General features: G+C 39.4%; 1 protein-coding gene across 1 annotated transcript; it reads right to left on the bottom strand.

Moving 5' to 3' along the window:
- Window positions 1-63: 63 nt before the first annotated feature.
- Window positions 64-20,129, bottom strand: xrcc6 (X-ray repair complementing defective repair in Chinese hamster cells 6; the record flags this gene model as incomplete). The annotated part of the gene is made up of 11 exons (XM_038296775.1): window positions 64-460; window positions 2,554-2,670; window positions 2,783-2,883; window positions 5,920-6,049; window positions 7,793-7,954; window positions 8,050-8,218; window positions 8,297-8,483; window positions 10,678-10,864; window positions 16,210-16,461; window positions 16,624-16,765; window positions 19,984-20,129. Coding segments are annotated over 11 exons (1,793 nt in total), but the record flags the coding sequence as incomplete, so codon positions are not given.
- Between the last annotated feature and the right edge of the window lie 3,035 nt (window positions 20,130-23,164).

Raw genomic sequence — 23,164 nt, 5'->3', positions numbered from 1 at the left:
CGGACATGCTGCCTCAGGTCTTTAACTCGCCTTCTTTCAGTTTGAAGTAACACAAAGAGCCGATTTAATAAAAAAGACTTTTTAATTCAGTACATCAGTAAATCTCATGACTTTTTACTCCTGGTTTTATTTCTTACAGTGTTGCAGTCAGAAAAACCCAGAATTAGATTTTTTTAGTGCAAATTGGTCCCCATGAGTTGGATTATTTAACTTTCAGCCCAGTGAACCTTCCAGCACCTGGAGGGCGTTTCTGACGCGCCTCATGAACCCAGTTGATCAGTCAGAGCATCTATTAGCTCCTGCTTCTTGGTTCCGGTGGTTTTGATCCCAAACAGCTTGCATGCGTCCTTCAGGACCGGCACGGTCAGCTTTCCCAGAGTGCCGTTCTGCACGTGGGCCTTCAGGTCATCTGCGTTCACCTCCACTTTTGGCTTCTTATCGGCTCCGCCTCCAGAGTCAGCTGCTTGGGATCAACAAAAATATATATGATCAGGTGTGAGGGCGCTGTCACACCGTGTCCATTCATCTGGCGTATGCCAGCGTTTTAGGAGATTCTGGGACGCTGAACTTTCTATGTTTTTTTTTTCAATTTTGGGCGTATACATGAAGGCATTCATAACGAGTCCAGAACTTATGTCCAACCACAGCCTAACTTATGCATAAGGCACTAGGGATGGAACGGTTTATGAAAACCGTCCGAATCGTTCGGTTCGACTGTCTCGGTTCGGTTCGCGTGTGTTTCGTTCGGTTCATGCGCTGCTCCTTTTTCTCATAGGTGAAGCGTTTACACTCCAGAGCAGAAGGTGGCGGTACTGCAACCAAAGCCAACCACCAGTAGTAAACAAGAAGAAGAAGAAGCGAAGCAGCGTAGCCAGGTGTAGCAGAAAAAAATCAGTTGTTGTGGAGAATTGTGTGGGTATGGCGAGTGGGAAAGAACAGGAGTTGGAAGACGCGCCAGCAGCACTTTATAGGTCTGCTGTATGGGAGCGCTTTGCATTCATGCTGCGTTCACACCGGACGCGAGTTTACATGCAAAGTCAATGGTTGACGCGTGTCAAGGTGCAGCAAAAGGTCCCGCAGCACGTTTTGAGCAGCAGGCGCAGCTCGTCTGAGCAGCCGAAGCAGCGCTTCGGGCGCGTTTAAGCATCTGACGCGCGTGACGCCCCGCAAACGCGCTGCGGCTCAAGATGGAAAAATTTAACTTTTGCTGCTTGACGAGCCGCATCAACCAATCAGAGATGCTGATCTGGGAGCTGGCAGGGAGAGATAGACATCGCTGATGATACAGAGCGCTATGATCACTCCTCTGAAACCGGTTATTGACGCATAAATTAACTTAAAATGCTGAAACCTGCCAACAAAGCGCGTTCGCTTTTATTATCCTGGTGCCTGCAGTTTAGATTATTTAGATGAAAGCCACCTTCCAACTGCCGCGGTGAACCGGGAGGAGGCGACTGGGCCATAGGCTGCTGTTGAATGGGATTCCTACTGACAGTGCACCGCCGGTATGTGGGGGTCTGAGCGGCTCCGACAGAAATAATACTGGAAGGCGGGATGGTAATCTGGATGAACTGACTGCAATGATTAAGTTTTCAGGTGGATTTTCTCACTTTAAAACATATTAAAACTACTTTATTCCCACTGATCACAGCAAATATAGCTGCAAGGCAAAGAAAGGATAGAGAAGCTCCGCCCAACGCGCCTCAGACACACTATTGCACCGCTGGTACAAGCAGCAAAAAGGAAGCAGCAGACGCGATTTTGCTGCTCCTGCTGCGTCCGGTGTGAACGTAGCATTAGAGTGACCTACGATGACGGCGGAAAGAAAGTTGTGGATAAAAGTGCAACAGTGTGCAAGCATTGTGCAACACGTTTTGTTTATGCTAACAGCAACATGACCAACATGTCAGGCTAACAATCAACATATACCGAACCAAACCGAAAACTGTGACCACGAAACCATCAACCGGATTTTGTGAACCGTTCCACCCCTATAAGGCACCCATACCAGAAGCCTCATTTCATGGACATTACGAAGCATCAGTTAAAGCAGCTATGCGCCCAGAGACGCCAAGCCTGAATAAAAATACTTCATAGTATTAACCTAGCTGCTGTTTAGTTTATTAGAAACACGTTCAGCGCTCGTCTGGAACACGTCAGATACGTTGATATGCATTGGAGAGAAGTTTTAGATAAGTTAAGCAGAAGTTATGCACAAGTTACTCCGAGGTTTAGGATAAGCTAGACGCCACAACCGATGAGGAACTGACACCGAACGTATGTCAACCAGATAACTGACCTGGAAGTGATGGCATATGTATCGCAGACGTTGGCATACGGCAGGAAATGCTCAAAATTTCTCAACATACTCGGTGTATGTCGACGTGCTTCAGCGTACTTCAGCGGGCTCATACCTTATACAAAACTTACCAACAACGTATGTCAGCATTTATGCCAGATTTTACGTGGATCAGGCACACGCTGGTCTAAATTGTTAAGGTCTAACAGGGGCTTGATATATGACAAACAGAAACGAACAGAGGTGAGTCTGACCTGTTTTCCTTTTGGGAGCGGGTTTGGTTTCTGGATTGTACCCTGCAGGGTAGACCAGATCTTTAAACTCTTCCACCAAAGGACCGAGTCGTTGGTCAATCTGGTCCACTTTTGGCTCTAAGGTGGGAAAAAAAAAACGAAAGAAGAAAAAGGAAATGGGGTGAAGACAAGAATACAAAAATATGTAGATGAGAAAAAAAAGTGCTGTTAATGTGTTTAATGTTCTTACTGATGAGGTCCTCTATCTCCTCTGGTTCATTCATGTCCAAAGCCAAAGCCTCGAGGTTTCTGAAATGCTGCTGCAGGACCGGGTTCTCAAAGGCATCGTTTCTTCATCACATTAGAAAGAAGAAGGCGGTTTTAAAAGAGAAACCAAACCAATAGCTGATCGAATGCAGTCATCACATCTACGCTTCATGGGTCAGTCCGCCTCAATCAAAGACATTCTGCTTTTACATCAGTAAAGTCATTAACTTCCAAACATTTAGCTAACAGAGGAGACAAAAAAACTCACCGCTGAAATGATTACTGGAGCTGCTAATAGAATCAACCTTATTATCTGTATTTATGCTTCACTGTGCTGGAGCTTTTTGCATGAATGATCCATGACACTCCTGTTTCCCGTTCGTTTCAAAATGTTCTTTTGATCAAAAAAGTTTTTAAAACTTTAATTTATGGATTATTATTTTTCTCTCTAATTTTCTATCCACAAAACGTGATCTTTACTTGGAACAATAACGGGACAGAATTCACTCTATATAAAGGTGGCTAATAAAATGAACTAAACTGATTCTGATACTAAATATGCTGTGATTCGCGGACGTGTCAAAAATATTCATGTTTATTACTCCAATAGAAATAGAAATCCTACCATTTAAAAACACTTTTGTAGAAGTTAGAGGATCGACTTCAGCTTTTTAATCCAGTAAAAGTGTAATGGTTATGTTTTTAAAACTAGTTAAAGTATAAAAGTAATGTAGGAAAAACTGTTAAGGCCAGACGCTTTCCTGCTCTACCCTATTAAAGGAACATTTTTCTACCATTCTGGATGATAAACTTCCTTAGACTTCATTTTCTTAGTGTTATAACTAATGGTAACATTTAACTTGACATCATCTGGAAAAACTATTTTTTTTGGTATGTGGTGAACAACAAGTGGGGGCAGCACCGAGACCAACCACAAAGAAATTATTTGACTGGATTAAACTAAATAATTTAAGTTATTTATTCTTAATACCAACAGGCCATAATGAAAATTAGCTTAAATGAAACAAAACTAATGAGTCTATTCTTAAAGTCTAAGGAGTAGATGTAAAACATTATTACTCCAGTAAAGTACAGAGTGATGACATAAAGTAATGAAGTATTTGTACTTTGTTACTTGACACCTCTGCTGATTAGTGACCTTCCGCCAAACCCAGGGGTGGGAAACACAAAATGTTTGAAAATTGGACCAAGCATACAAAAAACAGATCTGCAAAAATTGAAAAGGCTTAAATACATCTCATAAGGGCTCTATGTGAATATTAGCCCACTATTAAAATGACAAAAGTAAGCTTAAATACATATTAAACATTCATGATTGAATATTTATATATTCCCTGCAGCGCATCCTGGAAAAAATGCCACCATGTGACTAGTCTGCTGCATGATATTTGGTGCTTTAAATTTAAATTCCATTATGGTATTAATGTATTAGAATTTTTTGCATCCATGAATTAAAGAAAAAGAAATCAGATTTTTGGTGTTAATTTTATTTTGAAAATTTGAAAAAAAAAAAAAAAAAAAAAGATATGTGCATAATAGGACTCCTGTAACATACACCAGTCAGCCTCGGCAGATGGCCGCTCACACTGAGCCTGGTTCTGCTGGAGGTTTCTTCCTGTTAAAAGGGAGTTTTTCATCTCCACTGTCGCTACAAGCATGCTTAGTGTGAGGGATTGTATTCAAGTCAATGAGTCGATGCAATCAGCTGGTTTTCCTTAGATAGAAAACTTTGAATCAATCTGACTGGATGATCTGGTGAACTATAAAGTGCATTGAGATGACATGTGTTGTGAATTGGCGCTATAGAAATAAACTGAATTTAATTAACTTCAAACCACAGTAACATTGCAATCGTCTTTTTTCCCCACTTATTGGGGGAAAACAGTGCAATAAAACACAGCCTGCAACAGCAGCCTTTTGATAAGGTAAGCAGGCTATGGAAATGAAAATAAGACTGTTTAATTTAATTCCAATGCATCCACCAACAGTTACCTGCCTGGCACCGCACCACGCTGAAACATGTGTCACAGGCTATGACGCAAGTGTTTGCTGATAGAAATGTTTAAACTTATTATACAATTTTAACAGCATTGGAAAATATAAAGAGTGTTTTTTTGTCCTCCTTCACATTATATACAATTTTTTTTTTTTTATCATTTTCCATTTTGTATGCTTTGAAAAAGCTCCAGTGAGCCGCTAAAGAGCCGCGGGTTGCTGAACCCCCCGGCCTTGGTCCCAACCGTCCTCTGACATCACATTTTCAGAGCGACTCTGAATTAGCGGGCACCATATAACCATCGGAACATTTAGATTTCTTTTATTTCATATGTTGATTTATGCTATTTACTCTGTAAATAAAAAGTTTTTCACTCACTCCGTATCACCTGCAAAGCCACATAATGCCTGAGTGATGGGTATTTGTAGACAAGACATACTTATTCCCATAACAAGCCAGATTCTTTCTCAAGGTTTATTCATAACGTTACTATTTAATCTGTGTAATAAAAAAAAAAAATCAGATTACTTTCCATTGTTGTAAGTAAGGGAGAACGAAGGCAGATCAGAACAGGGCTGATTACCGTGCAATAAGGGCCGTAAGATGAACCGTTCTCGCTTTGCAAAGATAAAATAAATTGCCGACTGAGTGAAATCCATTGATCTACGTTTATTTAACAGGAGCAAATAGATGAATACTTTTTCCCCACGACACCATCACTGATGGAAAAGCCGAGCGAGCAAATCGTTCAGAGGTGGCGGCAGTGGAACAGGGACATATCCAGGGAACCTTGAATGTCTTCCTAAATTTCGGGAATGACCACAAGATTTCATTGAAACATGGATCACCATCCCACACAAAACAGGTACTCAAACCAACACAGGGATGTTTTTCAGTCACGGTATCGACGTGCTTCCATGTCCGTCCCAATCCCCAGCTACATCTAGCAGTGATCTACCACAACAGGTCCGTCTCTCTTTATGCTCCAAGCTTAGAGGAGAGTAATAGAAGCTTTCAGAAGCGTTAATAAAAAGCAGAGGTCGCTGATCATGACAGCCAAAGTTTCCTACAGTAACACATTTCATGTTTCCTCTGTAACAAACCTATATTTGAAGCGGAGCTTGGCGATGATCTCCTTCATCTTATCGACCTGCGTTTGGGAGGCTGCTGGACATCTGGGAGGATCAAGATTTCTAATGTCGTCGGCGAACGGCAGGTAGATGACACTGAGGCCTGATGGAGAGAACAAACAACATCTAAATATTAAAGTATGAAAACTGCAGGAAGAAGAAATCAAAACAAAAATATGATCCAGAATGAAGGTAAACATCAAACAGGAAAACAGACGCATTGTTGCCAACTAAGCAACTTTCTTACTATATTTAGCAAGGTTATAAAGATACAAAAAATGTAAATATAATATCGAGATTCATTCATTTATATGCAATAAAATATTCAATGCTAGATAGCATCTTAACACTATGCAGATAAAAATAAACATTAGAAAGAATAAAGATATTTTGTACAACATGAAAATGGAACTTGCTTACTCAACAGAAGCATGGATGCCAGTTAAAAAAAGTGTGCTAGTAAATGCAGAATAAATAATCCAAACCTAACACAATTTTAGACACAGAACACAGATTTATTTAACATATAAGGCTTTCTGAGGCCTTATTCTTTTAATGAGAAAATGATCTGGGAATCTAAAAATAGCAATAGCAAAAAACATGCAAAAAGAGTAAAACATCTACCCCCACCCCCAACTTTTTTGTATGTTGCTGGAGATTTTGGCAAAAATGAGAAAAATGCTGATGAAGCCAAAGGACCCTCATTCCAAAGGGGTGGACCCGTTTGTCTGTTCCAATTTGCATGTTTATTAAACTAAAACAAGGCTTTGTTGGGCTGCTGTATAAAGTCTGGAACTCAACGACATTTCTGACATTTTGAAATGAAAAAGCTTCCTGGATGGGAAGAGAAACGTCTTCAAACTTGGAAACAAAGTCCAGTGGATTATTTTTAAACTTTGAGTGCTAAGGGAAGCCCCTCCCTCCTTCATAGCTCTGCAGACAGAGAGAGAAGAGCGACTGTCCTTCGTCTCTCCAACAAAAAAAAATCAGAAACCAATGAGCAAAGCTTCCTCTTATCCCTCCTGGATTTAAAAGCAGGAGGTAAATATAAGATCTGTCCACAGAGTCTCTCCCAGCACTGATTGTTTGATGAACAGAGAGCTGGATCACAGTTATTATTCACTTCATTGAAACAAGGTGTCACAGCAACATACCCTGTCTAGTAACGATAGATCTACGCCTTTGTTAATTGAAAATTAAGTGTTTTGCATAATTTATTAGGGCTGAAAATAATTATTCTGCAAATCGATTAATCTGTCAATTATTTTCTTGATTAATCGATTAATAATCTGATAGCCAAATGTTCCTCAAAGAAGATTTTTTATAAATCTAAACCAGGAGAAACAAAATTTTTCCCCTTGAGGAGGATGAATAGAGCAGATTGACAGCAGAGTCTTTTTTTAGATACTAAATGCAAAATCTTTATATGATTTTTTTTTACAGTCTTGGTTTAATTCCTGCTCTAAGTGATTGGCTCTGTCAGCTAAAGGCCTGCTTCAGAGTCCCTATACTAATAATAAATAATCAATGTATCTGATTAATTTTTTCAGCCCTAATATTTATTCAACTTTATTATTCAGTGACCTAATAGATAAATATTATTATAGGAAGCTAAGATTAATAATTTGTTGGTAAAGAGTTTTTAATTATTTATTCAGTGTTTAATAGAGTTGGGGCAGCAAACTGGTAAAATTATGTTTGCTATTGATCATTTTAGATTTCAAAGTTATTTTGACATTAAAAGAATATCCAATGGGAAAAACGTTTTCTGGTATTGGTTCTGATAAATTAAAAATAGAAAACTAAGCAATCACATGATGGATGCAGCAGTTCGCATCGTTTGTACCCGGAGGAGTAATCTGGACCTTCCCCTCGTCGACTTCTTCCATCTGAGGCACCAAGGCAACAAATCTAGGCGGGTAGTTTCGGCGGGAGATAAAGCGGCACAGAGCAAACAGGTTTCTCTCGATGCACTTCTTCAGCAGAGCAGAGAACAAACTGGCACTTCCTGAAAGAAAAATAATAATAATTTTAACGCTGTGGCTTTTATGATGCAGCGAGCGATGGTTTTCTTCATCGTTACGGTTGAATCAGTGGATCTACCTTTAACTTCGTCCTCCTCAGGGTAGATGAAGACAGAAGGTCGGATGTGATGATGCGGTTTGAGCTTTTCCATCGGTTTGAATCCGATCAGAAACAGTCCTGGGTCGTCAAACTTCTTGATGGCATCCACCTCATCTTTCTCCATCACTATTTGCTTCCTCCCATACACCTGAAGACACAGGCGATTCATTATTTAGTGACAAATAAAAAAAGGATCATTTAAATCTAAACGCCAGCTGCGGCATACCTGTGCTTTCTTCATCTCACTGGGCAGCAGCAGGCTGCCGGTCTGCATGTGGAAGGTGCGGGTTTTGCTGCGCACCGGTTCGTTGGTTTCCCTGTAGAGTCTGATGGAAGCGGGTTTCCTGGCTGCAACAGCGGTTGCATAAACCCCCACAGCTACATTTATACCATCACCAAGACTCAAGCTTAACCTGAACACCATACAGCAAAAGAAGAGCATGGAGTGAAAAAACTAACTTCACGTCAGAGTAAGCAGATGGAGAATCAATCAAAAATGGAATATATACAGTTTGTTTGTTGTGAAAAAGTGTATTTTCCCTCGATTTAAAATGGTCAGAAAATGTACCAAAGGAAGGGGATTTACACTGAAGACAGGGCTGAATGATTTTGCCAAAAGACCAAATTAGGATTATTTGCAACGAATATTGCGATTTTCCTTTGCACTAAGCACAAGCATGTCGATGTTTACTTCAGGGTTTCAGTTTTTTCAAGACCTTGAAAGCCTGATGGTCCAGAATCCAGAGTTGCAGGACTTTACTGTAACATTTGCATGAAAAAGTCCTTACTTCTCTATAATGCATAGATCTAGGTGCAACTCTGTTCCCTTCCGTGTGACAACATACCCACTTTAATCACATTAGCACCACCTAAGGGAGGAATTTATTGTCTTATTCTTGATGTGACTAAAAACTAAGCGCCTCTGCGGTTTGAAAATTGTAGCACTGAAATAATTAATCTTGACTAATTGATTATTTTAATAATCATCAATTAATTTAGTAACCGATTAATTGTTAACTGGAGTAAAGAGACTCTAAAACGGGTCTTAAACGTTTTCCAGGCCAATGACCCCAAAACTGATGGTGAGATGGAGCGGGGACCCTCTAATAATTATATATATTGTATGAAATAGTGTTCTATCAAACTGGTCCTATAGTCACTCTATTACAGATGCAGTAATGTAACTAAAGTAATTTCTCCCTGGGATTATTAAAGTATTTCTGATTCCTGGTTGATGGGACAGGTGTTGTGAAGGAAACGGTGCCCAGTTTGAAAGAGCTCCTGTGTGTCTCTGAATGTGTGCATTGATGACTGAAAGACATCTTCTGCCTCCATTTATCTGTTTACTACAGTGTTTTGAATTCATGTTATGTGGATGTAAAGACATTTCAATTAGTGGAAAAATTGCAGGGGGGAATATATATAAAAAAAAAAAAAAAAAAGTCTTCAACCAAAACTTTCGCAACCCCCTGTTGAAGACCTCCGCTCTAAAAACATGCATTTAGCTGAAGGAGAGCAGGAATTACATGAAACATGACATTATATATATATATATATATATATATATATATATATATATATATAATGTTTTTACAATGTTCATGTATATATATATATATATATATATTTTTTTTTTTTTTTTTAAACATTTTACATAAAAGTATAGAGGACGATCTTTTATTTCCTGGTGGATCATTTCAATCAGTGGCCCTCCTAACTGTCAATCATTCTGGTGATCTGTTTACGTAACGCAGTCCTACGTGCTCGTCCCATTAGCTATCTCTTTCCGCGCACTTTCAGGCGTATATCTGTGGTGAGCTACGGTTTCAGACGGTCATTGAAGCTCACCTTTCTCACTGCAGCTCTTTGTAAATGGCTGAGGGTCGTAAGAGGAAAAAGTGTCTACGAAGTTTATGAGAGGCCTCAGCAGAGGCAGATACATCCCAGAATGCTTTGCATTGAAAGCTTTCCTCGCAAAGCATTATGGGATTTACTGCCACAGTGGCCCGCTGTCACTACCCAACAGCGGCGACTAATAACACAAGATGGCGCAGGCACCGCGCAGAGGAGGAGGAGTTACGTGACCAACACTTTTAATAGGCGTTCCCTCTCGGGTGCAGGTACAGGGTTGTGCACTTCCTCCACAATCCCTTAAAAAAAAAAAAAAAAAAAAAAAACCATTTTCATCTATCTAAAACTTTTCGATTAGAAAAGTTTAAGTGTCACCTGGTTCACTTTGGTAAAAAATCTTTTTTAAGGGACCTTTGGCTATCAGATTATTCATCGATTAATCAAAAAAAATAATCAATAGATTAATCGATTTGCAAAATAATCGTTAGTTGCATTCCAAATTGTGACACTGGAATATTTGATACTACTCCCCTAAACCAGAAGGTGGCAACAGTGACAGTTTCCTTACTTACCAGCCCAAAAAGAGGGGAAATACATTTATTTCAAGAACAAAGCAGTGACAGATCTTACTCTGCGCCTCTCATATCTGGTTGTTTGCTGCCCTCTTCAAGCACAGGATTTTTTTTTTTTTATTAACATGTCCATGTAATGGACTAAAGATGGAAGAAACAGTTGCTGCAGAAAAACAAATGTCACCTGGCCAAGGCTCTCCTTTTGGTCTCTCTGGCTCGAACCCGTTTCTGGAGGTCCTCCAGTTTGTCACAGGGCTCCAGCTGCAGCCCGAGCTCGCTGTCATCCTCAGGCGGACTCACAATATCTCTGAAGAAGAGCGAGACGTCGAAGCCCCCTGGTTTTATCAGGTGCATCAAATCAATAAAAACTCCTGGAAAAAAACGCAAGAGTCAGAAACAAATCTAAAGAAATTAGAGTCGGTTATAGTGTGAAATATAGCTGGAAGGTTACTGGTTGCTTCTTAGATATGGAATGAAATTTGCTCAATTTTTGTTGCAAGCAAAGAAAATATGAAAAAAAAAAATTAAACTGCAACAAAATAATGTTTTAAGAGATTTTATTTTTTCAAATTTTATTTTTCCCCAATTTATTTTTCATATTTTTTTTAATTCAAACTTTTTTTCTTTACAGATTTTATATTTTCAATTTTTTCCAGATCGGGTTCTCTTCTTTTGCACTGAGGGCGCAATTCTATTGGTCCAGTTAGACTTAAAGGAGAATTCCGGTTTTTAACACTTTTAGCCCATTTTCTGTAGTGTCCAGGATGAAATCGAATGATCGACACCAAAATTTTGACGATTGGTCCTGTCTCTGCTATTTGGCTCATGCAGAATCCCCCCCTGGCTGCTTCAGAATGGCTTCCATAGTGCATGTCCGATAATGTCCTTAAAACAACCTTAAACGTTCTTTTTTTAAAATATGCTACTCACCGGGTCGTCAGCGCTGTTCAATTAAGTTCCAAAAAAAGTTTCGTAAAGAAAAAACGTTCCTGTAGTGTTTTATTTAGCATTTTGTAAATCCCATTGAGTTCTGTTGGAATAGTCAATATCCCTCCGCCACCGGAAACGGGGCCTGTTTACGCTTAGTTGTAGTCTTTTCGCTTCACTCTGTGTACTCCGACGTCGAGGTGCTAACGTCTCTGTTAAACACTTTAAAAAACTCTGGAAATGGAATACGAAAGGTGGATTCTTGAGGAGGACATATTGGACTTTGAGTTTGACGGTAGAGGATACCGTTTTGAACCGGAATATACTGAGGAGGAGTATATAGAGACATTGTCGCCAACTAGTGGTCTGGAGTGTGCAACGCTTCAGATTCGAACGGGAAGCGGAAGTTTATAAGCGGTTGTGATGTATCGGGAAAAAATAGTTCTGGGATTTACAAAATGCTAAATAAAACAAGACAGGAACGGTTTTTCTTCACGAAACTTTTTTTGGAACGTCATTGAACAGCACTGACGACCCGGTGAGTAGCATATTTTAAAAAAAGAACGTTTAAGGTTGTTTTAAGGACATTATCGGACATGCTCTATGGAAGCCATTCTGAAGCAGCCAGGGGGGGATTCTGCATGAGCCAAAAATCAGAGACAGGACCAATTGTCAAAATTTTGGTGTCGATCATTCGATTTCATCCTGGACACTACAGAAAATGGGCTAAAGGTGTTAAAAACCGGAATTCTCCTTTAAGCAACAACATTTTTATTTGTTGAGAGTGAGCGTTTGGATTGGCCAGGAAGTGAAGAGAATCTGATCTGTGAAATGCAGTTTGAAAAGAATCCGATTTCTAATTCTTGATCTGGAAAACAAAATAAAAAACAAAATCTGTTTTTTGAAAAACTAAATCTGAGAAAACAGCAAAGCCTTTTTAAAGTAAAATATTTGCAAATTTCTATTCTGAATGGCACTTTTTTAAAATTAAATTTACACAATATTCAACAATATATTATGTTACTCTCCATCTTTAAAGAAATCTATTCTAAACCCCTATATCAGAGTCTGAATCTGAAACCCTATTTAAATTGATAAAAATACAAATTCATAGCAAACAGGCCTCACTTCTGCTATACACCTCATTACTGCAGCTTGATTTTTAACCCATACAGGCAAAAAATAAAAAAATAATAATAAATAATTTTGTTTTCTGGTTCTCCTCTGAATAATACGGAAGAGGATTAGGGCCACTGAAGAATTAAACAAAAAGTTAACTTTTTTTTAAGTTGTAGGTAGGGTTGTCAAAAGTATCGATACTCAAAAAAGTATCGATACTGAAACGTTGTATCCGGATACAATACTCATCTTCAAAAGTATCGATACAGCCATCTAAAGTGCAGAATAGTGGAAAATGCACTTTCTGAACACTGTGTGATTGAATAATTCCGTGCATTTTTCAGTTTCAGACTTTTTTTGTAACAGGTGCAGCTGCTGAGAATTATTTTTGTTTCTTAACCGGTTTGGCTAGTGTCATTGTTATGTCTGCAAAACATAGCCAAGGAAGGAACACTTAATTTTTAACTTTGTAAGTTTTTTATCAAGCATGCTTAATATTGTGCACAGCATACAACCTCAAAATATTATTTTTATTGTTTTTTATTTATTTATTGTATTTTTTTAGTAATGAAAATACTTCTGTTGAATTTTAGAGTCTTTGTTTTTATTCTTGTGGTATCGAAAATGGTATCGAGTATCGAATATTTTACTTAGTATCGGTATCGAGTTGAAAAGTTTAGTATCGTGACAACCCTAGTTGTAGGGAAACGGCTGTTCCAACTGTTGCATTTCCGAACTCTCCTGAGTGGTGCACGACGTTATACGAGAGAATAAAGTGAATGATTTGCAGGATTGTTGTGGTGGAAGGTTCACAAGCATTTTGGTTGTGGCCGGTGTCTCGGGATCATCTTGCTAACCAGTTAGAAACTTAGTGCTACTTGGTCCCAAACGACACTGTGAAGGAACGCTATGGACAGAGGAAACATGCAAGAGGAGGAGAGTTTAGTGTCGGAGGTCGTGGATGAGTCTCCTCCATTATCCATTTTTCATTTAGAGGAGGAAAGCGGGGACGAAGATGTTGTGGAAGAGGACGCCAGGGCGGCAGAAGCTTGGTTTGGTGTAGAAGGCTTCCAGCCGTACATGTTTGAGCCTTTGCCTCGCAACGCTGCCAGTTCTGTTAGCTCTACGCCTGCCGAAGACACAGACGTCCATCCCTGTGAACTCTGGGAAGGAACTCAATGGGAAAAGAAACGATTCCTATTTCTTATTTTAACCGTTGCGTATATTAGCTGCAACATATGAATCAAGATGCTATGACCGAAAAAATTTAACTGACAGAAGACCGTTCATATATGTTTTGCCGAATTTAGGTGTTCAGGCTGACGTATAACTAACTGGCCTGCATAAGATAATGGGAAAAAAGAAACAGATTTTAAGACAGATTTTTTGTTTTTTATAGTAATTTTCCAACTTTTGGGACAATCTCGTCTGATAAAGAGTACAATAATATACATGTTTAAGCTAGAATGATTTGACATTTAAAAATGATTTACCTACGACTTTAAATATTATTTCAGTTAAATATAGGAAAAAAGTCAAAATTCTGACTTTTTTCCTCAGAATTTTCAGAATCAGAGTCAGAATCAAGTTTATAGCCAAGTAGGTTTGCATTTACAAGGAATTTGACTTGGTGTTGTTGGTGCAGACAAAAAAAAAACTAAACAAAACAAAATAACAAAATAAGATAGGATATATACACTATATTGCCAAAAGTATTTGCTCACCTGCCTTGACTCACATATGAGCTTAAGTGACATCCCGTTCCTAATCCATAGGGTTCAATATGACGTCGGTCCACCCTTTGCAGCTAGAACAGCTTCAACTCTTCTGGGAAGGCTGTCCACAAGGTTTAGGAGTGTGTTTATGGGAATTTTTGACCATTCTTCCAGAAGCGCATTTGTGAGGTCGCACACTGATGTTGGACGAGAAGGCCTGGCTCTCAGTCTCCGCTCTAATTCATCCCAAAGGTGTTCTATCGGGTTGAGGTCAGGACTCTGTGCAGGCCAGTCAAGTTCATCCACACCAGACTCTGTCATCCATGTCTTTATGGACCTTGCTTTGTGCACTGGTGCACAGTCATGTTGGAAGAGGAAGGGGCCAGCTCCAAACTGTTCCCACAAAGTTGGGAGCATGGAATTGTCCAAAATGTCTTGGTATGCTGAAGCATTCAGAGTTCCTTTCACTGGAACTAAGGGGCCAAGCCCAGCTCCTGAAAAACAACCCCACACCATAATCCCCCCTCCACCAAACTTTACACTTGGCACAATGCAGTCAGACAAGTACCGTTCTCCTGGCAACCGCCAAACCCAGACCCGTCCATCAGATTGCCAGATGGAGAAGCGCGATTCGTCACTCCAGAGAACGCGTCTCCACTGCTCTAGAGTCCAGTGGCGGCGTGCTTTACACCACCGCATCCGACGCTTTGCATTGCACTTGGTGATGTATGGCTTGGATGCAGCTGCTCGACCATGGAAACCCATTCCATGAAGCTCTCTGCGCACTGTTCTTGAGCTAATCTGAAGGCCACATGAAGTTTGGAGGTCTGTAGTGATTGACTCTGCAGAAAGTTGGCGACCTCTTCGCACTATGCGCTTCAGCATCCGCTGACCCCGCTCCGTCAGTTTACGTGGCCTACCACTTCGTGGCTGAGTTGCTGTCGTTCCCAAACACTTCCATTTTCTTATAATACAGCTGACAGTTGACTGTGGAATATTTAGGAGCGAGGAAATTTCACGACTGGATTTGTGGCACAGGTGGCATCCTATCACAGTTCCACGCTGGAATTCACTGAGCTCCTGAGAGCGACCCATTCTTTCACAAATGTTTGTAAAAACAGTCTGCATGCCTAGGTGCTTGAATTTATACACCTGTGGCCATGGAAGTGATTGGAACACCTGATTCCAATAATTTGGATGGGTGAGCAAATACTTTTGGCAATATAGTGTATGACTGAATTCTGACAGCTAACAAACGTGTTATCATCAAGCCGTAGTCATGTCTGTTTTAGAGCGTAGCTCTCTTGTTTTAATCACCTTCTGCTCCTCCATTTATGAAATAGCATCACCAGGGACCCCTCAGGCACATAAAAAGTTGCCTAACGCTGTCATTTTCCACCAGTGCGTTACCGCCCTCCCAAACAACTTACATCTTTGTCAGTGAAGCTATCCACATATCTTCCTTCATGGTGCCCTTTAAGATTAAGATCTAAAATTCTGAGACTTTTTCCAATAATAAACTGAAATAATATTTAAAAATCAGTTAACTTCCTTTTATTTTTTCAGTTGCCCTACTTCCGTAGAATAAATCTAAGCAGCCTTCGATATGTTTTTAAAGGTCTTAAACTGCTCTGCTGCCGGTCCTTTTTTTTAATCTTTTGCAGCTGTTTGTCCCACAGCACATAAAACCAGCTGAGAGCGGACAGAGCTTTATCTGTTGCAGGTCCTGAAATGACTCGCTGTATCACCACTCCTTTAAAAACACTCTTATTCCCGGGCCTTTGATCAGAGCGAGTTGCTTTATAATCGATTATAAAGTAAAAAGAGGTGAGTTTTTGTTTTAACCTGTTCAGCCAATCTCCTTCTCCAGTCACTGATTCAAACAACGTATTGGTTCCTGATATTCACTCGTCTATAACCGCAGAGGAGGTTTTTAGAAGCAGAGGCAGACTGACCCGACTCCTTCAGGTCACTGGCTTTGGTCCGGGCCTGTCGGTCCTTCGCGCTGTCGCCCTCGTGTGGGTTATCCCTGCAGGTGAAGATCATGAGCCGTTTGTGCGCCAGCCGCAGCTTGATGTCGCTGTAGAGGTTGGCGCAGCACCACAGGGCGTCACCGAGAGACGTCTCCCCGCTACCCAGGGTCTGTGCTGCCAGCTGCGCACCTTTCTCCCCCCGCAGAGCGTCCACTTCCTGAACCCTCTTGGCACCTTGGGTTAAAATTTCAACAGCTTTTAAACATAAAGTTAACAAACTTAGGCAAGGGTATTTCTGAAAACCCTCGTAATCATTCAAAAGTCCTCCTACTTGGGTGAATAAGCTCCAGTCTTACCAAACAGAGAGCGATTTAGTGTCTGAAGCAGGAATATTACCTGGTTCATCAAGGTCGTGGTACACATAAACGTGTTTGAATGAGTTCCTGGGGTTTTTGCACTGCTCTGTGCCATAAAACACCAAAGCCACCAGGTCCCGGTGGCTGCTGATGATCTTACTGGTGTAAACGCTCCGAACAACCTGCAACGACATTCGATAATGATGGACCAGAGAAGATGTACGAGAACTAGGAAAGGATAATATCCGTTAATAGATTATTACAAAAACATTTATTACATCTGACTAATTAATAACATGGAAAGGGGTCTGGCTGCAGACCTACACTGTCAGGACTACGGCTGAAACAATTAACTGGATTAGTCTCTTAACGCCCACCTAATTTTGGGTAATCCTCATCTATTTTGCAAACCCCTATGGAAAAGCAAATAACTGAGGAACTGTAAGCCAAAATCACATGCGTGATACATCATTTGAAAGTTAGCACCGTAAACAGCATCGAACTTTGCGCACTGATCCAGTCTCAGCAGTGTATTTCACTATTACACAAGGTGGTGCAACCCACCCACGTCTATCCTGGTTTGAAACCTTATTTCATTGCCCATGTTCTCCTAACCAGTAACACATGACCAGCTAACTTTTCTGACATCAAAAAACTGATTTGATGTGTTGATTTTCTCATCATGAAATGTTTTTAATACGAATATGCTGGATTACTTTTAATCAATGGACCCTTATGGATGAAAGGAGAATAAACAACTGAAGATTGAATTTACAAAACGGCTTTAAAGGTATGTTGTCGTGGTTCCTCTGTCATATTTATAGTTTACCATGCTGCTATATCTGTTTTAATTGTGCTCTGGTGCTCGATGTGTCCATAAAATGAACTAGGTGGTTGAATTGTGGAGAATCTAAGCTTTCCAACGATAAGATGGGTATATCGGTAAACATTTGACCAGTGTTGTACATGTTGTTGTTCATGTGTTTACTGTTCATTAGTTGATTTAAGACAATTTGTGAATAAATATACAAGTAAATACAAGTTATTGTATTTCATATGGTGTTAATGTAAGTTAAAATGCATTCAAATTTTATCAGGTACAAAATCATATAAGTTTTCTTTGTTTAAAAAGCCCTTTAACCGGCTGCTGCTGAATTCTTGAGTAACACTGACTCCGAAATCCTGCGTGATTTCGTTAATCTCACAAGATCCCGAAAGGGTGGGAAAAAATAACTGACTGTTACTACAGAAATATGCAGCGGGGTTATTACTCTAAAGGTGAACCTGAAGGGTGCTGAAGATTAAGAAACTGAACCAGAGTGATCTTAAAGAACTTTACCTCTTTTCATGACAAGCAGCCAATGAGGTAAGTTTAGTTTGGTTTATCAGAACTAAAGCTGGTTGGACCTGTAGTCCTCATATTTTCCTTTACATTTTGGTAAAATGTATTTTCATGTCCTGTGTGTTTATTTAAAGTTGTTACGGCGTCACGAGGCATGATGTCTCCTGATGTTATGGTATGAGGAGGCTGTCTCTGCAAGGGCTTCAATGAATAAACGCCCGTTTCAAAGAATCGACCCGTGTCTGTGGTGTCGTGAAGAGACCTACAAGCGTTATTTTCATGCGTTCTGAGTTATTAGTTTTAACGCTATAAAAACGGTCGCCGGCGATCGGGGGGATTTTGAGAGGCTAATCATTCATTGAAATATAATTCAACTAATTTAGTACTTGATTAATTATTAACTGCAGTATAGAGACTGTAAACTATGCTTTTAGCCAACAGAGCGACCCACTTAGAGCAGGAATTATATCAAAATAGTAAAAAAAAACTATTTAAGATATTAAAAAAAATGTTTCCGTCTGTCAATCTGCTCTGTCCAGAACTCCTCAGGTGGAAAAGTTTTACTTCATTAAAGGTCTTCTTTAAGGAAACGTTTGCTGTCTGATTATTGATTGATCAATCAAAAAATAATCGACAGATTAATTGATTTGCAAAATAGTCGGTAGTGGCAGCTCTAGTCAGGACCTTCCGTTGCAGACCTGGACTGTCAGGACCGGAAGATTATTCCGGACGTTTTATTCGAAGCCTTCAGGAATAGCGAGTAGCATGTATGTGCTGCCGGATTTGATTTTTTTGTGAGGTGAGAGCTCACTTTAATCTGCCTTTTTCATACTTCATACTTTTCCCCACTTAAAGACCAAGAAACCATGTTTTACCATAATTTTTGGGTGATATTCCTTTACTTATTCCAACTTTATGTCCCTTACAGACGCATGTTTCAATGTGACACCGGCTGGAGCTTGACCAAAAATTAAATGCTGCACATCAATGCTGTGAAATCTGCTGTTCCGATCATAAAAGCACTTCCAAGAAAATAAAATAAATAGACATTCAAAAGTTTTTGTGGGTAAAAAACTGAAGTCATGCTTGAGCAGAACCATGAATAGATCCAGATTCCGGTCCGGATTATTTCCACTGTTAAATGGATCCAAGGATCCAGAATGACCATCCTGTGGTTCTGTTAGTGAATCTAAACTCTGGATAAACTCCTTCAGTTCTCCTAAATGGGTCCATTTAGCAGCGCTGCATGGAGGAGCAGCAGAACTTCTCTGCTGGATCAGAAGGAGAGGATGAGAGAAAAGTAAAGGACATTACGCTAAATGGTTGGAACAGGATAGAAGAAGACATGCTAGCAGTTAGCATGGTTGATGGAGAAGCTTTATGAGGTAATGAGCTTCATGGGACCAAGTTCTAACAGTCCTGTTAGAGGAACCAGAACCAGAACCACCTGATTAACAGCTCTGCTAACAGAACAAAGTCTCTTCCAGCTCTGGTTGGTGGATTAAACTAAAAACAGAGAGCTAGATCAATCATCGAAACGAAGTTAAATAGTCTGACGTTATGTCAGAGCGACATACTCTGTCTATCAATGATAGAACTACGTCTCTGTTAATTGGGAATCAGAAGTATTTTACATATTATATTCTTTTTTGTAAATTCAGCAACCTAAGTAATATGTAGGAAAACTTTTTTTGGTTTATCCATCAGTATTTAATGCAGTTGGCAAAATTAACCCTTAAAATATAATAACGTACTTTTTTTTTTCAATTCAGCAGATTATTTTTTCAAAAAGTAGTCCTTAATGTTATGAAAAGATCCTCTTCATATAAGAGAAAAGATTAATACATTTAGGATAAATTATCTAATAAATAACTCTATGTTCCTAGTGCTAACGCTTTAGAGATGACAGGAAAGCAGCGATAGTTTCTACTGAAGCATCTTTTCCTCCCGACTCTAAGACTTTAGCTTTAAAAACACACAATGACACCCGTTTATAGTCGTTTTAGAAACAAAGCAAACAGGCTTAAAATAAAAACAAAATGCATCTGAGCATCTTACCTGCATCGTCATGTCGAAGTTAGAGGGTCGTCCATCTTCGCCTTTAATGAACATTTCCTTCGAGGCGTCAACCAAGAAGACCAGACTGTCTCTGCCTGAGACTTTATAATCTCCTGTCAGAGACAGAGATGTTGGAAATATTTCACCTTTTTTTTTTTACTAAGCCAAACCTTAATTCATCAACATCTCTTTTTTTCTTCAATCCAACAAATGTTTTATCAGACATGGCTAGACCGTTTGCTACCACTATAAGGAATAAAGACATTTTAATTTAAAACGAACATACTGATCAAAAGAAAAAATAGAGGTAGAATACAAGAAATGGATTAGAGATGTTATTCAATACCACCATGAAACTGAGCTGTAAGAAGATGGGGGGTACATTTAAATAAAAAACATCGCCCTTGGTCGACAGATGATTGTATGAAAAAGAGGGAAAAGAAGCTCAAAAACTAAAGAAAAGAGGAAAAAAACTAAGGCTTAGTCTCAAGAAATTACAGAAAAATGTTACTTTAAAACAACAGAGAGATAAACTTTACTGTCCTAGATTGGAGAAATGGAGCAGCACAAACAAGAAGGAAGCAGAAGTGGAAAGTAACAGAGTACATTTACTTGATTTCTGTACTTAAGTAATTTTTTTAAAGTATGCTTATTTTTGGGAGGATAATTATAACTTTCACTCCGCTGCATTTCCAGGAAGCCGTTTGTTCCTTTCAGCTCAGCTTAGCTTTTTAATCCACTGTTGACGTTTCTCTGTCTTGAAATGTAATTCCATCATGGCAGATATCAGCCCTTAAGACTGAATCTGAATGCCATTGTTTTAGAGATTTAATGATGTTCCAGAGATGTGTTTATAATTTAATAAAGGCATTTGTTGTTGCCATACAGCCAGTTCTCAAAGCAGAATTACATTTTTTGTGGTAAATAGTCTCAACCTTGAACCTCTATTCCATAGTTAAAATGTGAGGAGAATCCAGACTCTCCTATTTTCCATTTTGTTTTGTTTTTAAATAAATAATAATCACAACAACCTGAAGTTCTTTCCAGATGGTGTAGATTCTATAACAGGTGGTTCTACGCATCAATATATCAGGTGGCTTCTGAAAGTTACTTGTAGTAGCGCAAGATTTGCCTATGAGTATGCATACTTTTACTCAAGAACTACTGTTGAGTATTTTGTCCACTACTGGAGGGAAGGATCAATCCTGACTGTTTGGATCCATCCTACTTTGTTAGAAAGGCTGAGGCTGATGATATGATACGATGTAGGAACAATAAGGGAAGCGTTGGTCTAGTGCAGAGGTCACAGATTAGCGGACTGCGGTCCGGATCCGGACCCACCTGCTGGCTATTCCGGACCCATTCTGATTTAAAACAGTTATAAATTGCTGAATGTTGTCAGACTTTGACCGCTTCTCCTGTTTGTACGGTAAAGCTGTCAGGGGCCAGGCTACACGTGATGTATATTAGTCAATGAGCTGTCAGTCAGGGCTGTTACGATGATGAGAAAACGGGTAAAAAAGTGTAGACTGCTGGAAGAACTGCGGTGAACAGGTGAAAGAATAGTGAAATGGCGTGCTCAAAGATGACCCTGCACATTTAGAGGATGTTTGGATCAACCTGCTGCTGTGAAGCAGGATTCTCCACCATGAACAGAATCAAAAATAACTAGAAAAAGCTGTTTCGGAGAAACATCAAAGTGGGAATGCTTTTGCTGAATGAAAAAAGCTGAAATTAACTGCAGAACATATAAAAATGTGATAGGAAGTCATTAGAAACTTCAAACTGCAGAAAACAATTGAATCATCTGAAGATTTTATAGGGTAGAAACATCTGGCAGTAAAATGGCAGAAACAAACTCATCTTAAAAGCTGCACAGTCAAACCATACATGATATCAAAAAATGTTGATCAGCATAAAGAAAACAGTGTCATCATTTAAAATTGAAAATTTAAAACTTGAAAATTTACAAACCTATGTGCAAGACTAACCATGAGAAGCAGAGGAAGGACAGAGAGAGAAGCTTATAGAAAGAGAGCTAATACCAAAGCAAAACTTTCCCTCCGAACAAACGAGCGGTGAGCCAAAACCGTATTAGGTATTCAAAAAATTCTTTCACCGTGAGCGTCAGCCATCTTTGGACTACAACTGGTGTAACTTTCATATTTCTACAATATTTCGTCTAGGCGTGGTGACGATGTAAAAAAGTGTATAATTGTCAAAATCTTGATTTTGGGGTTCGGACAGATTTGTTACCCCCGAACAAACCTTTTTCCTGGCTAAACGATAAAAGATATCAACACACTTCCTTCAATGTGAGTGCTAGGAAGGTCTGAGGAACAACTTCCACAAGGCTCATGTTGCTACGTCGAACGGTTCCCGAATGGGAGCGATACGAAAAAGTCTGTTTTTTCTAATTTTCAGTTCGGATTTTCAGAGAGCTCTCATTGGATTTCTATTGGGGAAGTGTGGACTTCTTCGTGGTCTGGGCCAAACTGTCGGAAAACCGTAAATGCCACACAAATTAGGGTTACATTTTCTGAATCCTGACAAAAATCCCTACATTTTGATGTAAAATTTGTCTAGATAGAGTAAAAGATGAGCGAGTGAGTTGAAGCTGTTCGGCATGAGTGAAATGTTTGAAAACGCTAGAGTGGCACACTCTAGCTGCTGAACATTCCGTCCATAGACTTCCATTATAAATTTGAAAATCTGTAAAAAATGTTTAAAAGTTTGAAGCTTCACTGAAGCAAAACTGTAAAAGTTAGCTGAAAGCCGAGTTAAAACAGTAATAGCAGAAAGATACGGAAACATTTTAAAAGTTGAATGGTGTTTCTAGCTGAAAGTATGCTGAAGTAGTTAAAGGGCAAAGTAGCTGAAGATTTTGTGGAATTTTTGAAGTTTTACATGCATTTCAATGGGGCACAAAAATCGCAGAAAAAGCTGAATATCGCGAAAACTACGAACAATATCTTTACCAAAAGTCATAGCAGAATTCTCCTGAACAAGCTGAACGTTTTGATACCAAATTTGTTTAAATCAGCTGAAAACTGTTGCACTAGTTAAACGAAGAAAAACCTACGGAATAATAATAATAACTAGAAAAAGCTGTTTCGGAGAAACAGCAAGTGGGAAGCTTTTGCTGAATGAAAACAAGCTGAAATTAATAGCAGAAATTGAA

The sequence above is a fragment of the Cyprinodon tularosa genome, unplaced genomic scaffold (assembly GCF_016077235.1).
Source record: "Cyprinodon tularosa strain WSP-4 unplaced genomic scaffold, ASM1607723v1 ctg377, whole genome shotgun sequence".
NCBI lineage: Eukaryota > Metazoa > Chordata > Actinopteri > Cyprinodontiformes > Cyprinodontidae > Cyprinodon > Cyprinodon tularosa.
This window is presented reverse-complemented; position numbering and strand designations above follow the sequence as displayed.